Source organism: Delphinus delphis, chromosome 14 (genome assembly GCF_949987515.2).
Source record: "Delphinus delphis chromosome 14, mDelDel1.2, whole genome shotgun sequence".
Classification (NCBI taxonomy): domain Eukaryota; kingdom Metazoa; phylum Chordata; class Mammalia; order Artiodactyla; family Delphinidae; genus Delphinus; species Delphinus delphis.
In genome coordinates, this window is record NC_082696.1 from 35,822,142 (window position 1) to 35,836,851 (window position 14,710).

Consider the following 14,710-nt stretch of genomic DNA (forward strand, 5'->3'; position numbering starts at 1 on the left):
TACCTGGTGCTCATTCTTGTTAATATCTCAGCTCTACTCTCTGTCCCACACTCCTGCCCTTCTCTTTGTCACCATAAACAGCTGTCCCTTTAGTTCCTCGTGCTTTCAGCACAGTCTCTTCATGTCCTTCTGTAGGTGCTTCCTATTTCTAGAACCTAAGCTGCTGTTTCCCATCTGTGGCAGCTACAGCCCATGCCCTTCCATAGGCTGTGCCTAGTCATCTCTGGTCCCAATGCGGGCACTGTTGTTAGCCGCCAAATCATGAGAGTTTCCGTACTGTTCAGCTGCCAAAGAAAGACAGGCGCTGGCTGAACCTTTCAGGATACACTTAACTATGTGCACCTGAATTAGTACAAAACTTACTTTCCTTTGGCACAAGTGGGTAGGCCAGAAAAATGGCAATCACAGTAGTATTAGTAAAAGAGAACAAAAACCCGCCAGAGTCTAAGATTTTGAAATCCTCGAGGTAAAGACCGTAATGTACCCATCTTTGAGCATCTTGTGTTTTAATATGATATCCGTTATATATGCTTGCATGAACTTTCCAATATAGATCAACGAGCCTGACAAGTTTGATGGTGGGCAACATGCTCACTCACAGAGCATCACACCAGGAAAATCGTCGGAACCAATCAAAGCCACAACCCGAACACTAAGTTTTACAGCTGACTGAATACAGAAAGCAGAGGAGTAACTGGCACATTCTAAGGACCCAAACGTCTTCATATCAGTGACGCCCAAGGAAAGGCTTCATATTACTTCCTAAATATTTTCTTGCAGTAAGTTTTCAAGATGGCCGGCTGCTTGTCTCAATAAGCGAAGTCCTGGATACCTTATCCAGATGGATTCTGCAGCACATGGTCCATAAGGCACTGGGGAGAGTGGGGAATAGACCCAAGCCTCCTTGGAAAGAGCTCCTTTGCTGTGCTTCAGGAGCGGACTCCACCTCCAGCACTTCAGGTGAGGACTCATGGCCATCCACAAGGATGGAATTCTCTCTCAATGACACCTGACACCTCTACTTGAAGCTTTAGGCCTCCTCAGGCCCTTTGCACCTCTCCAAATTCGGAAACTCCCCCTGCTTACAAAAACCTGAAGCAAATGATGTAAAAGTATCTACTGCCAGAGGAGAAAATTGGCCAGGTGATCCTCAGAAGCTATTCAGAACCTCCTATTCGCCCCCCCTTCGAAAAGTTTCAGAGCCAGTTTTCCCACCCAGTAAGAACGTAACTGGGACAAAATTGACCAAAACCCTAGAAGAATGAAACATAAGCCCTTTTGCCTAACCTGTCTCATTTCTCATAAATCCTGGAGGGGCCGAAACAGGGAACGGGGAGAACCTGTGTTGACCTCAGGTGGACCTGGTGCCCTGCCCACAGCCCTGCTTCTTCCTCCCTTCCCAGCCCACAGAAGGGCCAGGGGTGTCCAGAAAACAAGGCTCTTGCCTCCTGCATCTGAGGAGATGCTAGATACGTTTACAGAAAGACTCTTCTCTCTCCATGTGTTAGGGCTAAAAGAAGGTGATGTTCAGGAGAATGTCCAGGGCCTGAAAAGGCATAAAGTCGGATGTAAAGGAATCCTTTCACTAGGTGATCTGTGAAGTCGTGGAGCTTACAACTGCCAAGAGAATATCTGAGGTTTGAGAACAGAACCTAAGGAAGGCTTAGATTTGGGGGGCAGGGGCCAAAAAGAAGTGTGGCTGATTGGCAGGTGGGGAGGATTGAAAAGATAGGAAAATGAGTGTCATGTCACAAAGGCGTGGAAAAAAGTTAAAGGAAAGTTGTACTGACGCTGTCAAATGTTACCCTGAGGATGAGAGATGGAAACCTGGAAACAGGTGACTGGGAGGTCACAGAGGTCCTGAGATGAAAGTGGAGGGATCTCAAGACAGATGGTGTTAACCCTATCAGTAAAGTTATTTGCTAAAATGTAAGGAGGTGAAGACAGGACTGGGGCTTTAAGGGGTTGTGACATTTGGAAGAGTTATTGTGGCAAAGGTCAGGTTTTAATAAAGTGAATACTGAAAAAAGCAACAAGCAGCAGCAGTAAGGGTTCCCCCAGGGGTGGGTCTCAACATCAGGGTGACAGACCATGCAAGAAATCAGCCAATCCCCTGCTGTCACGGCCACCCATGGGGTTAGGACACGCAAGCAGGGCAGCAAGAGCTCGAGGAGTGGTAGGTGAGGGGCACCGAGACGGGGTTAGGAGAATGACGTGACGTGTTAGCTTCCTATTGCTACTGTAAGACGTTACCACAAATCTCGTGGCTCCAAATAAAAAACAGACACAAACGTACTATCTTACAGTTCTGTACGTTCCAAGTCTGACATGGGTCTCACCGGGCAAAATTCACGGCGTCAGCAGGCAGTTCTTGCAGTTCTTTCCGGAGGCTATAGGGGAAGACCGGTTTTCTGGCCTGTTCACCTCAGAAGTAGCCCACGTTCCTCAACTCAAGGTCCCTCCCTCCATCTGCAAACCGTGCACCAAGCCGTGTGCTCTCATGCTGCCGTTTCTCTAGCTCTCTTCTGCCACCCTCTTTCACTTTTCAGAATCCTCATGTTTATACTGGGCACCTGGATAATCCAGGATGCGCACCTCCTTCAGGTCAGCTGATTAGCAACCTTAATTCCATCTACAACCTTAATTCGCCTTTGCTGTGTAACCTGACAGGTTTCGGAAATTAGGACACGGATCCCTTTTGGGGAGGGTGGGAGGGCATGAGGGCATTATTCTGCCTACCACAGGTGGAGAACAGGTTTATGGGAAAAGATAAGAGGTTCAGATCCAAAGAGGGGATTTTTGAGGATTCAAGTAGTGATCTCAGGTGTGAATGTGAGTATGCCGGGGAGAAGGGGGATAGGGGAAGGTGCGTGGAGGTGTTCAGGAATGCAGCTCTGGTTATATGTTTCAGTTCTGGAAAAATTCCAGCAAGAATGAGACAATATCAATGTCACTGAAACCAGAGCATCTGGCTCCTGGCACAGACCCCTGGGGACTGAGTGAAGTCAGGACAGTGGACATTATTATCCATTATTGTACATGAAAACAGAAACAAAGAGATACCTGTGAATTCCCTGGATCTTGATTCCATAAGCTCTACATAGATAGAGGAAGGATAGAAAAGTCCGTGTGTAGCTTTGTTTTTTCTATTATCAACTATCTGAACAAGCACAAACAGAATGTTGAAAATTATCAGGTTTTCAAATTATATCAGAACCAATTTTTCTCTGGCCTTACATCAACCGGGTGTGTGTGCCCCTTCTTCCCTTACTCCTCTTGAACAATCGGTTCTCTCCCTTCCTTCCAGCTCTATCATAAGACCATCTGAATAGGTACATGAAGCTGAAAGCACAGGACCCACTACACACTTGTCTGAAGAGGAAGGACAGTTTCCATGGCATCCAAAAGATGTGGATTCAGAGAGCAACAATTGTCTATGTCTCTCTAGATCTAAGAAAAGGGTACCCTGCTTTGTAAACAGGAAAATCTGTTTCCAATGACAGACATAGCCCTAAACTGGGAACAGATGTATTTGGTTATGGCAATCTGATGATATTAATCAAAGTCAGGTCATGTGCCATTTCCCTTATGTCACCCAACATTTTTCTGATTATTATTTGGTTTTGGGGTCAAAACAAGCTGGATTCACCGAACAACCCTCATAGCTCTGCAATGTTAAACAAGTCACTTGAAATCTTTGTGCCTCCGTTTCCTTATCTGTAAAATGGAGATCTCACAATGTTGTTCAAAAGATTAAATGAGATAATGGGCACAGTGTTTCTCTCAGAGCCTGGCACAAAGTAAGTGTTTAACAAATGTAATTAATAATACTGCAGTCAACATAAGTAAACAGCAATTTGAACAGAGCAGGGTGTTAAAAGAATTATACCATAAGCAAAAGGTTTCATTCCAGAAATACAGGAGTGATATAGCATTAATGTGATAGATGATTATAAACTGCTTAAAGGAAAAAAAACATATCTGATCACGCTGATACATGCCAAAAATCATCTGATGAAATTAAACAGCCATTATTATATTTTTAAAAAGAATAAAATTTTTAAAAATCCAACTGTTAGAAAACTAAGAATAGGAGTGAATTTTCTTAACATGATGAAGAATGTTTAGTTACTCTTTGATATTAATGAGAAATGTGCTTCTGAAAAAGCAATGAAACCCTAAAGGTTGTATATCAAAAGCAATTTCCCCATAAGAATGAAAACTAAATGACTTCATGACATCACTTCCAGGACTGCAGTGCCTGGTTAGTTACCTAAATGTAGCCTGAACTAACACACTAGTGAGGCCGCCACCCCAGCCTTACAGAAGGTTCCAGGGTATGCAGTGGGAGGGATACCCACAGGCACTGCACAAGCTCCACCCATTCTTTTTACTCCTGTTTTTCTATGAAGACAAGTGCCTGAGAGCACTTCCTGCAAAGCTTTTAAGGCTTCTGGGCATAGTATCTCCCAGTCCACTAAATTACAACAAAGAGGCTAACCTAATGTGAGGCAAGGCTAAACCGCAAGTACTCAAGGTCATAAAAATAAACTCTGCAGTGGAGATGAAAGCAGAAACACTTCAAACATAAGGAGACAGCTTGGAAATCCCGAGGAGGAAGAGGGAACCCCTGCCCTTTATTGGAGGCCACCTTTTAGAGCCCTGAAAGGCAACATGTGTGCAGAATGGACTCCATGTGCCCACTTGTTCCCCAATGGTCTCTAGAATTAATAAGCACTATTCTAAACCCTCCTAAAGCAGGCCTGAGTAAACAGACGAATTCTTATAGCAGAAACCAAAAGCAAATATAAAAAGTAAAACACTAACCAAAACAGATACAGGAATTCCTACTATCATAGTTTATACTCAACTTTGTTCTGGAATCTCTAGTCATAAAAAAGTTTTAAATACTGAAAAGAAAGAAATGAAAATTTGATTATTAGCAGATGAATTAATTATCTACCTCAAAAGCCAACATCATAAAAACATCCAGAAATCATAAAATTGTTCAGTAAGGTGACCAGATGTAGCAATCTTTTATACTTGTGATAAAAACTATTTGGAAAAGTTCCAGCATAATGGTATCAAACTAGAAAATATCTAAGAATAAATACAGCAAGACAATGGCAAAAGATATATAAAAAAAGTTTTAAAGGTTCTCTGAAGTATATAAATGGAAGCTTGAATACAGGGTGGTGCATATAATGTTCCTAAATAGGAAACATCATTCTGGTGAATATTTCACTTTCTCTTCAAATTAATTTTTAAATTATACGCGATTTAGGTCAAAAATTAAAAAACATTTTGGAGAAGGGAAACATGTCAAACTGTTAACCAGGCATAAATATATAAGACTAGAAACTAAATACATTAAGACGATCCAAAATTATTTTTGAAAGAGAAATACAGTTAAATACAGAAATACAGTTAAAATACAGTTGAATGAAAGAAGAAAATACCAATCACCCATTTTACCCCCATTCAGAGAGAAACAATGTTTGCATTCTGGTAAATATACTTCCAACAGCTCTCCTTCTTTTACACAAAGATGGAATTGTAGTCTATACACTATTGTCAACCTGCTTTTCTACTGTAACAATATTTTGTGAAAATTTCCCACGGCATTAACTGTTTTTCTTCATCATTAAAAAATGGTGGGAATTCCCTGGTGGTCCAGTGGTTAAGAATCTGCCTTTCAATGCAGGGGACGCGCTTTTGATCCCTCCTCGGGGAACTAAGATCCCACATGCCGTGTAGCAACTAAGCCTGCGCACTCCGGAGCCCGCATGCCACAACTAGAGAGCCCGCATGCCGCAACTAAGATTCGATGCAGCCAAATAAATAAATATTAATAAGTAAATAATTATGTTAAAAAAACACATTGAAAACAAAAAAATGGCACATGGTATTCCATTTAAAGTTATTTATGTTATTTTAATTTTTCCACTATTTTAAACATGCAATGATAGTCACTGTGGTCAAATCCACTACGCTCATGATCATTTCCTTAGGGTAAGCTTCTGCAAACAGAATTGTTGGGGAAAAGGGTGTGCAAAAGTAAAGCTCTTGATAAAAATGGCCAAACTGCCTTTCAAAAAGATCCGACCACATTCCTCCTATCAGTGTTTTTCCCTTGCACTCTCCGCAGTTCACTTCTAATTTGATTTTTCAAAATCACTAACCCTATTTAGTCTAATCTGTTGTCCTTCCCTTGGCCCCAACCACATTCGAGTGTTTCTCTAAAAGTGAGATTTCTCATAATACAAATGTGACATCACACGACGGACTGAGCAGGAAACAAGATTTGCAAGATGCAGACCACTATAGTCATAAGAGGACTAGACTTTCAGCTGGAACAAATAGAGCAGGTTCTGTCAAACACAGCTGCTTCACTTAGTGACTAGAATGGATTACAATATACTGTGTTAATGGGAGGGCTGGAGCTGTGAGGAAAAGGAAAGAGGTTCCCTTGAGCGAAACCCAGCCAGTTAGCAGGGCCTGGGGGGTGTGGGAATGGGGAGACGTTGGTCAGAGTACAAACATCCAGCGATAAGATGAATAGGTTCTGAGGATCTAATGAACAGCATGGTGATCACAGTTAAATACTGTATGCTGTACTTAAAAGTTGTTAAGAGAACACCTCTTAAATGTTCTTACCACATAAAAGAAATGGTAATTATGTGACCAGATGAAGGTGTTAGTGAATGCTAGGGTGGTAATCATTTTGCAATATATCTATGTATCAAATTAACACATTGTATACATTAACCTTACACAATTTTATGTCAATTATATCTCAGTAAAGCTGGAAAAAAGAATTATGATGCCTTTTTATATTCCTACTTACTGTCATGTTTACAATCATTATTATGTATTTTTAATTTTATGTTTTATTAGTTGCAATGCTGACCACCAATTCTTTTATAAAATGACTTTTTAAGGACTTCCCTGGTTAAGAATGAGCTTGCCAATGCAGGGGACATGGGTTCCATCCCTGGTCCGGGAAGATCCTACATGCCTTGGAGCAACTAAGCCCGTGTGCCACAACTACTGAAGTCCGCGCACTCTAGGGCCCACATGTCGCAACTACTGAGCCCACATGCTGCAACTACTGAAGCCCACGCACCTAGAGCTGCAATCCACAAGAGAAGCCACTGCAATGAGAAGCCCTCGCACCGCAACGAAGAGTAGCCCCTGCTCACCACAACTAGAGAAAGGCCGCACGCAGCAAGAAGACCCAACACAGCCAAAAATAATAAATAAATAAATAAATGACTTTTTCATTCTTGAGGACATTTTGACATGTGTCTCAGAAAAAAACATCACTCCCTCTCAGTAACTTTATTTTAAGAAAGGTATGATACAAAAGGTATGTTTCCTAAAACTTTAGTATGTCTGAGGATGTCCTGTTGTCTTTGAGTCTGAAAAACAACTTTTACTTCACAATTCTGAAGGAGATTTAATTCCCCTGGTGTTCACTGCTGTGGAGAAGTCTGTGCCTCTCTTCTCTGCTCCTTTGTAGGGAACATTTTGTTAAGTTTTTTGTGGTTTTTTTTCTTTTTGCCTGTTTGTTTTTTGTTTGTTTTTACCATTTATCCATAACCTGTAAACATTTGCCACATTTAAGTGCAGAGTTTTCCCCTTAATTTTGCTTAAATATGATGAGCTGTTCTGATTTTAGAAGTCAGGTACGAGTTTCAGCTCATGAAAGCATTCTTCTTATCTTACACTATGTCTCATTACTGCTTCTATTCCCATTGTTCTGACCTCCTCACCAAGAACACCATTGATTCCTAGGTCCTTCACTTACGCCTCCCACATCTGTCATCTTCTCTCTTAACGCTTGCATTCTTTCTGTGATGATCCTTTGCATTCTGGGGGCACTTGTCAGATTGGACCTGTTCACCACCTAGGCTTTTATGGTATGACTTCACTTTAAACATTAGTCTGACTTCCTTGATGGCCCCAAGAAGCACAAGCCTAATTATTTCCATCCTAATAATTTCGATTTATTTTATACCCAAGTCCCTGAAGTCTTTATACACTGCTTGATTAAAAAAATATATGAATAAGGTTCTTAATATCCTCTTTCCACATCAAAGTCCATTTTTTTGTTTGTTTGTTTGTTTTTGTTTTTGTTTTTTGCGGTACGCGGGCCTCTCACTGTTGCGGCCTCTCACTGTTGCGGCCTCTCCCGTTGCGGAGCACAGGCTCCAGACGCGCAGGCTCAGCGGCCATGGCTCACGGGCCCAGCCGCTCCGCGGCATGTGGGATCCTCCCGGACCGGGGCACGAACCCACGTCCCCTGCATCAGCAGGCGGACCCTCAACCACTGCGCCACCAGGGAAGCCCCAAAGTCCATTTTAATCCTTTAATTTGAGCTCTAAAGCACTAGAATGATCATTACTTTTGAACAGAAGAGTCATGCTATTGTATGTTTGTGGTTTGACCTATTTATGTTTAGGAATTAATTTATCAGAATAGCACATCTTTGGCTTTCTGAACTTGCTAAGTGAAACAAAGATAAGCAACAGATAGGAAATCTTCACACATGTGGTTAAAAAATACCCTAAGGGCTTCCCTGGTGGCGCAGTGGTTGAGAGTCCGCCTGCCGGTGTAGGGGACACGGGTTCGTGCCCCGGTCCGGGAGGATCCCACACGCCGCGGAGCGGTTGGTACCGTGAGCTATGGCCGCTGAGCCTGCGCGTCCGGAGCCTGTGCTCCGCAACGGCAGAGGCCACAACAGTGAGAGACCCACGTACCAAAAAAAAAAAGAAAAAAATACCCTAAGAAAAAGTAATCTGTATGAGGAAAAGTGTCAGGGTTGCCATCATGAGAAGTAATTCAATAGTTGGTTACTTTCATCCTGTAGCAAACCCCAAAAATGTTTAACAAAGGAAAAGTGGAGAATTTCATTTATTTTACTCTTGTTAAGTTCCTTTTGAACTCAGGAGGAAAAACTATGATGTGAAATGATTTAGACACTGCAGATTTATTATTGAAAAGCTAAATTCATTCTTTACACTGCAGAGGTTTTCTCTAAATAAATCTTTATTGCAATAACCACAAAACTGACCAAACTCTTACCTAAGTGCTTTCTGTTTGTTAAAATAACCTCCCAATTCTCTTACAATAACTACTTTACTACCCAGGATTCTTAGTATTAACCTTTTATATTAAAACACTACAAAAACATAGTGATATATTTAGTTCCAATTTAGGCTTGCCTCCTGCATTTATAAAATTTCTCTATCTCTTTCAGGTCTTACATCTATATATCTGTGTTTCAGTTAAAGAATTTCCCACTGAGACATTATCCACATTTGTAAAATTCCCATTCCTATATCCACTTCCACAGAAGCAAAGATGTGTACCATTCTAAGATTAAGGAATAATGTATTCCTTTAATGTAAGAGAACTTTGAGACATAATTCATGCAACTTAATATATTTTGATATTGTAATATGGACCAAACATCTTTTGAAACATATGTAAACATTCCTACTACTTGTGTCGAACTTAACTATAACTTAATAGCTAATTTTGAAAAATATATTAACATTGTTAAAATAGAAAATTATAAAAATATATTGTTATCAAACAATTCCTTAAGGGTTTATATAAATAAATAGAATAAGTGAATAAGGAGCCCTATATATCAGTAAATACAAGTGCAAGCATAGAAGGGTTGAGTTCACTTATGTTAGAAGCTTTTGCATGGATGCTTACCGTGTGCCCCGTGCTACAATAGGTGCTAGACCTACATTTATCTGATGCCATCTGCCTCGATGTAATTAGTCCACTTCCTTTCTCCTACTTCCCCTCTCAAAAACAAAACACTTTTGGAATTGGCACCATTTTGTTACAAGGCAATTCCAGTGACTCAGTCTTTCCATAACATCTTTTATCAGTATCTTAGCTGTAGTGTTCTCCGAAGTGGTAGGAGAGAGTAATGAATTACTACCCAAGGCTTACATGAGGCACAGATAAATCTAATTTAATAAATAAAAAACATTATTTTGTCTAAATATGCTTCCTGAAATCAGGTAGGTAATGTTACAGATGTGGAAATAGATACCTACAGAAAGTAATCACTTTCTTTTATATTGATGATAGAACTTTGCTTTTGTCTAATGTTCTTTTTCTAAAGCCCTTGGGTTTGCTCTATTACATTATTCAGTTCTCTATAATTTTCTGATTAATATTAAAAATAAATTTAAACTGTGTAATGTGCAAGAACATAAAGAGAACAAAACTCCTTTGCAATTTCTGTACCCAGAGAAAACAATAATCAACATATTGTTGTAGATCCTTTCAGTCTGTTTTTCTATAAGTTATCATTTATCATCCATTAACTTTTTATTTATTTATTTATTTGTTTTTGGCTGTGTTGGGTCTTTGTTGCTGTGCGCGGGCTTTCTCTAGCTGTGGCGAGCAGGGGTTACTCCTCTTTGCGGTGCATGGGCTTCTCATTGCAGTGGCTTCTCTTGTTGTGGAGCACGGGCTCTAGGTGTGCGGGCTTCAGTACTTGTGGCTCGCGGGCTCAGTAATTGTGTCTCGTGGGCTCTAGAGTGCAGACTCAGTAGTTGTGGCGCACGGGCTTAGTTGCTCCGAGGCATGTGGGATCTTCCTGGACCAGGGCTCGAACCCATGTCCCCTGCATTGGCAGGCGGATTCTTTACCACTGCACCACCAGGCAAGTCCCTCCATTAACTTTTTGTTTTGACTTTCTGTGCGTTCCCTGGATTACTTCTTTTACACATATTTACCTCACACCTTTAAGTAGCAATTTCCAGGCCTTTCACCTAAAATCCAGGTCCCTCTAGACAAATCCATTTGGTACCCCTAAAATACCTCCAAACACAAATTCATTATTTTCCTTCTTTCTTCTTGAGTTTTCCAGTTTGTCAGTTCTTGACGCTGTTCTTTTTCTCCCTCACACACTACATTGGTCACCAAATACTGCTGTTTCTATGAGCAAAATCTCTCCTTAGGGTGCTGTTTCTCTTCTGCCCCAGTCTCCAACCTGCCTTCAGGCTCACTTCCATCCATTGTCCTTAGATTTATCCTCTTAAAACAGACAGTTAATGGAGTTCCCCCAGCGGCTTCCCAGTGATACAGGATAAAGTCCAAATCCTTAATGTGGCTGACAAGATCCTCCCATTTTAGCATCTCTCCTCCCCAGACTAGAGCCACCAAAAGAACTTGGACTAGAATTACTTTTGACTTGAGGTCTAATACTCCACCTAGTGGTATGGGACAACATTCTGGGATGGGAACCTAGGAAATATGCCACGTGAGCCCTATGAGATCAAGCAAACCTGCCAACACAGCTGTCTGTCAGCTAGAGTCAGATGCGAAAAGGGACAAGCAACCCTGGGACTCAATGGCCCACCTGGTAGTTTTCTATAAGCACTGGATCCTCCTAAGAAAATGCCTCAAACCTCCAAACCGTTGTTATCATTGCCATTCTTGAGAGAAAATGAAAAGCTACGATGGCATCTCTTTACTTAACTGTCACCAAATAAAATCACAGGATAATTCTGACTCAACTATTGTAATGTTGCCTACATCCTTCCAGAATTTTCATGAAACTCAAACAAATCACAGTATTCATTCATCTATGTACATGTCACCCACTCAATGCACATTTAAAGAGCACCTGTAATGCAGATACTACACAAAGCTAAAATACAGGGTCCAAGCCAAAGCAGCCTGTAAACAGTAGAGCAGATAAATAAATCCAGGATGACAATGCAGAAGGGAAGTCTAACCTGTCCAGGGACAGGGAGGGCTTCCTGGAAGAAAAGATGACTGAGGGGATTTGGTGAAGCCTAGTAAGAGTTAGTTAGGTAAAGAGCAGAGTGAAGGGTATTGTTTCACATTCAAAGTGTTACACATGCAACAGAGTGCAGCACGTTAAAAATCTATCCCAAAGCAGCATCTGCAGTTAGTGCAGCATCATGAAAAGAGAAATCTCAATGGATAGGACTCTATCAACCTCCTTCAGGGAAACCCTACAGAGCAAAATGTCTCCATTTAAAAATACTTCTTAAGGGCTTCCCTAGTGGCGCAGTGGTTGAGAGTCTGGCTGCCGATGCAGGGGACACGGGTTCGTGACCCGGTCCGGGAAGATCCCACATGCCGCAGAGCAGCTGGGCCCGTCAGCCATGGCCGCTGAGCCTGCGCGTCCAGAGCCTGTGCTCCGCAACGGGAGAGGCCACAGCAGTGAGAGGCCCGCGTACAGCAAAAAAAAAAAAAAAAAAATACTTCTTAAGCAGCAGCATTTAAAGTAGCATGAGAAGAGACAGTATTTTAAACTGTACAACTGTAAAGACCACACATTTTCAAATGTCCAATGTGTACACTGTAAAAGATGTGAAATGCAATTTTCCTTACTCCTCTTTCCCTTTTAGGGATAATACTCAACACTTAAAATTTTAAGAGGAAGTTTATTAATCACACAGAAGTCTCTTTCTATAGGTTGACAGTTACAGCTTTTTATAAAATGCTGAATGGCTTCAGATTAAAAGCATCCATGAAGCTATGTAATATATGACATAATCACGGGAACCCATTGGAATACTACAAACCACAGGCTTTCCACTGCAGATACCTCATCTGCCTCTGTTGGAGCAATGTCAGCAAAACCTCATTTATAACCATCCCAATGGCAGCCCACCTTTATCTTTGATGAGCACTAGTAGAGAGTTATATTAACACAGAGGCGAGATCTGTCCCCCGATAACTTTGGCATCAACTGGGACCAAGTTTGGGACCCTGTGGACCAAGTGCCTGCCACCAGCCCAGGTTTCATATACTGGACTGCAGTTTGTTCTCAGAGACCTCAGTCTTCTGTCTCTGAGCCTAGCAATCTCAAGTACACTGTAACCCGTGTGCCACATCAAGTTTCATCTCCTGGTTCCCTTTCTTTGCACTCTTTTTAGTTTTTTGGCTGCGCTGGGTCTTCGTTGCTGCGAGCGGGGGCTACTCTTCGTTGTGGTGCGCAACCTTCTCATTATGGTGGCTTCTCTTGTTGTGGAGCATGGGCTCTAGGTACACAGGCTTCAGTAGTTGTGGCCCACGGGTTCAGCAGTTGTGGCTTGTGGGCTCTGGAGCACAGGCTCAGTAGTTGTGGTGCACGGGCTTAGTTGCTCCGCGGCATGTGGGATCCTCCTGGACCAGGGTTTGAACCCACGTCCCCTGCACTGGCAGGCGGATTCTTAACCACTGCACCACCAGGGAAGTCCCTTTGCATGCTCTTTTGAACATACTCCAGGCCTGCATGTGATAGGAGCAGTAGGTATGAGATGGATGGTAAAGTAAAGCAGGATCATCACCTCCATCATGCTAGACAAGCCACCTGTGCTAATGCAGCTGCAGATGCAATGACTATCCTCAGAAACTACATGATATTGTGGACTCATCTTAAGATTCCCCTCAGCTACAACTCTCAAGTCATCATCATCGTGGTCTTTTTTTTTTTTAACCAATGGATGCTAGGCCATTTCTCCTCCATTTCCTATTGCCTAGGAAACAGTGCAGGCATTTCTATCAAGATTTTTATGGACATGTCTATAAATATTAAGAAAAATATTCCTCATACAAGAAAAGTGACCATTCATTTAATAAATATTTATGAGCAGACACAATGTGCTAGACACTGTGTTAGATGTTGGGAACATAAAATTAAACAAGACACACCAACATTATTCAATTGTCATTCCCTTTAAACAAGATTATATATATATTTTATATATATATATATCTTTACAAAATATTTATATATAGTTATATAAATATAAATTATTATATAATTGTCATTCCCTTTACACATTATATATTATATATATACACACACACACATAGTAGCTGCTCAATAAACTGTTACTATTATTATTATATATTATGACCAGTTACAAATTATTTTTTAAAAACTATTACAGATTTTTTAAATGAAAATACTGCAAAGTTGCCACCAATACTCACCAATACTATAATATCTCTTTAGTTCTGTACGCCTGATCTCCTTTAACTGATTACTTTTTCTCTTTTTTTTCTCATCAGTAATATATTCCTCTTCCACAGCAATGTTGCACATGTCTTGTTCTAAAATGACTGTACTAGCATCTTCTTTTCCAGAATGAGTCCTTGTAGCCATAGCTGAGGCTGTCTCTGCATTTTGTTTGGCTTGCTTTTTCTTTTTCAATCTAGGGATGAGAAAAAAAAAAAGGAAAAACATTGGAGAAATAATTTGCTAAGAGAAATCATATTAATTTCATGCTACTGGGCTTTGAGAAACTAATTAATTGATATTGAAAAGTCTTTATATTACTGTTAATTACACTTTCCTGTTATTATTTTTTCTTTTTTAATCACTTAAAAATTCTTATGTGGAGATCTGTGGCCTTTCCTCAATTTTATATCCTCCACACTTATGTCTCAAAAAAAATCACTGGGAAATGCTTTAGACCTGAGGAAATACTAGATTCTTCTATAGGCTATAAAATATTGGGTATTTTTAATCAAGATATGCAGCTACCCTACTACAATGCCATGTTTAGTGTGTTACATTTTTTTAAAAGTGTTTCTGGTTTCAAGGGTACCTTTGGACTGATGGGCAAGCACATTTATAAAAACAAATCCTTTATAATTGGCTCACACACTGAGTAGAAAGGTTTGGCAAGGTATGAACTGGTTCAGGTCCGAG

At 40.9% G+C, this 14,710-nt stretch overlaps 1 protein-coding gene across 2 annotated transcripts in view; it reads right to left on the minus strand.

Moving 5' to 3' along the window:
- Positions 1-14,710, minus strand: part of NCOA7 (nuclear receptor coactivator 7) — a 144,633-nt gene that overhangs the window by 63,835 nt on the left and 66,088 nt on the right. For both annotated transcript variants that reach the window (XM_060030012.1, XM_060030011.1), the window contains exon 3: positions 13,990-14,210. In XM_060030012.1, the coding sequence (XP_059885995.1) occupies positions 13,990-14,210 (221 nt within the window). The remainder of the gene's footprint in view (positions 1-13,989; positions 14,211-14,710) is intronic.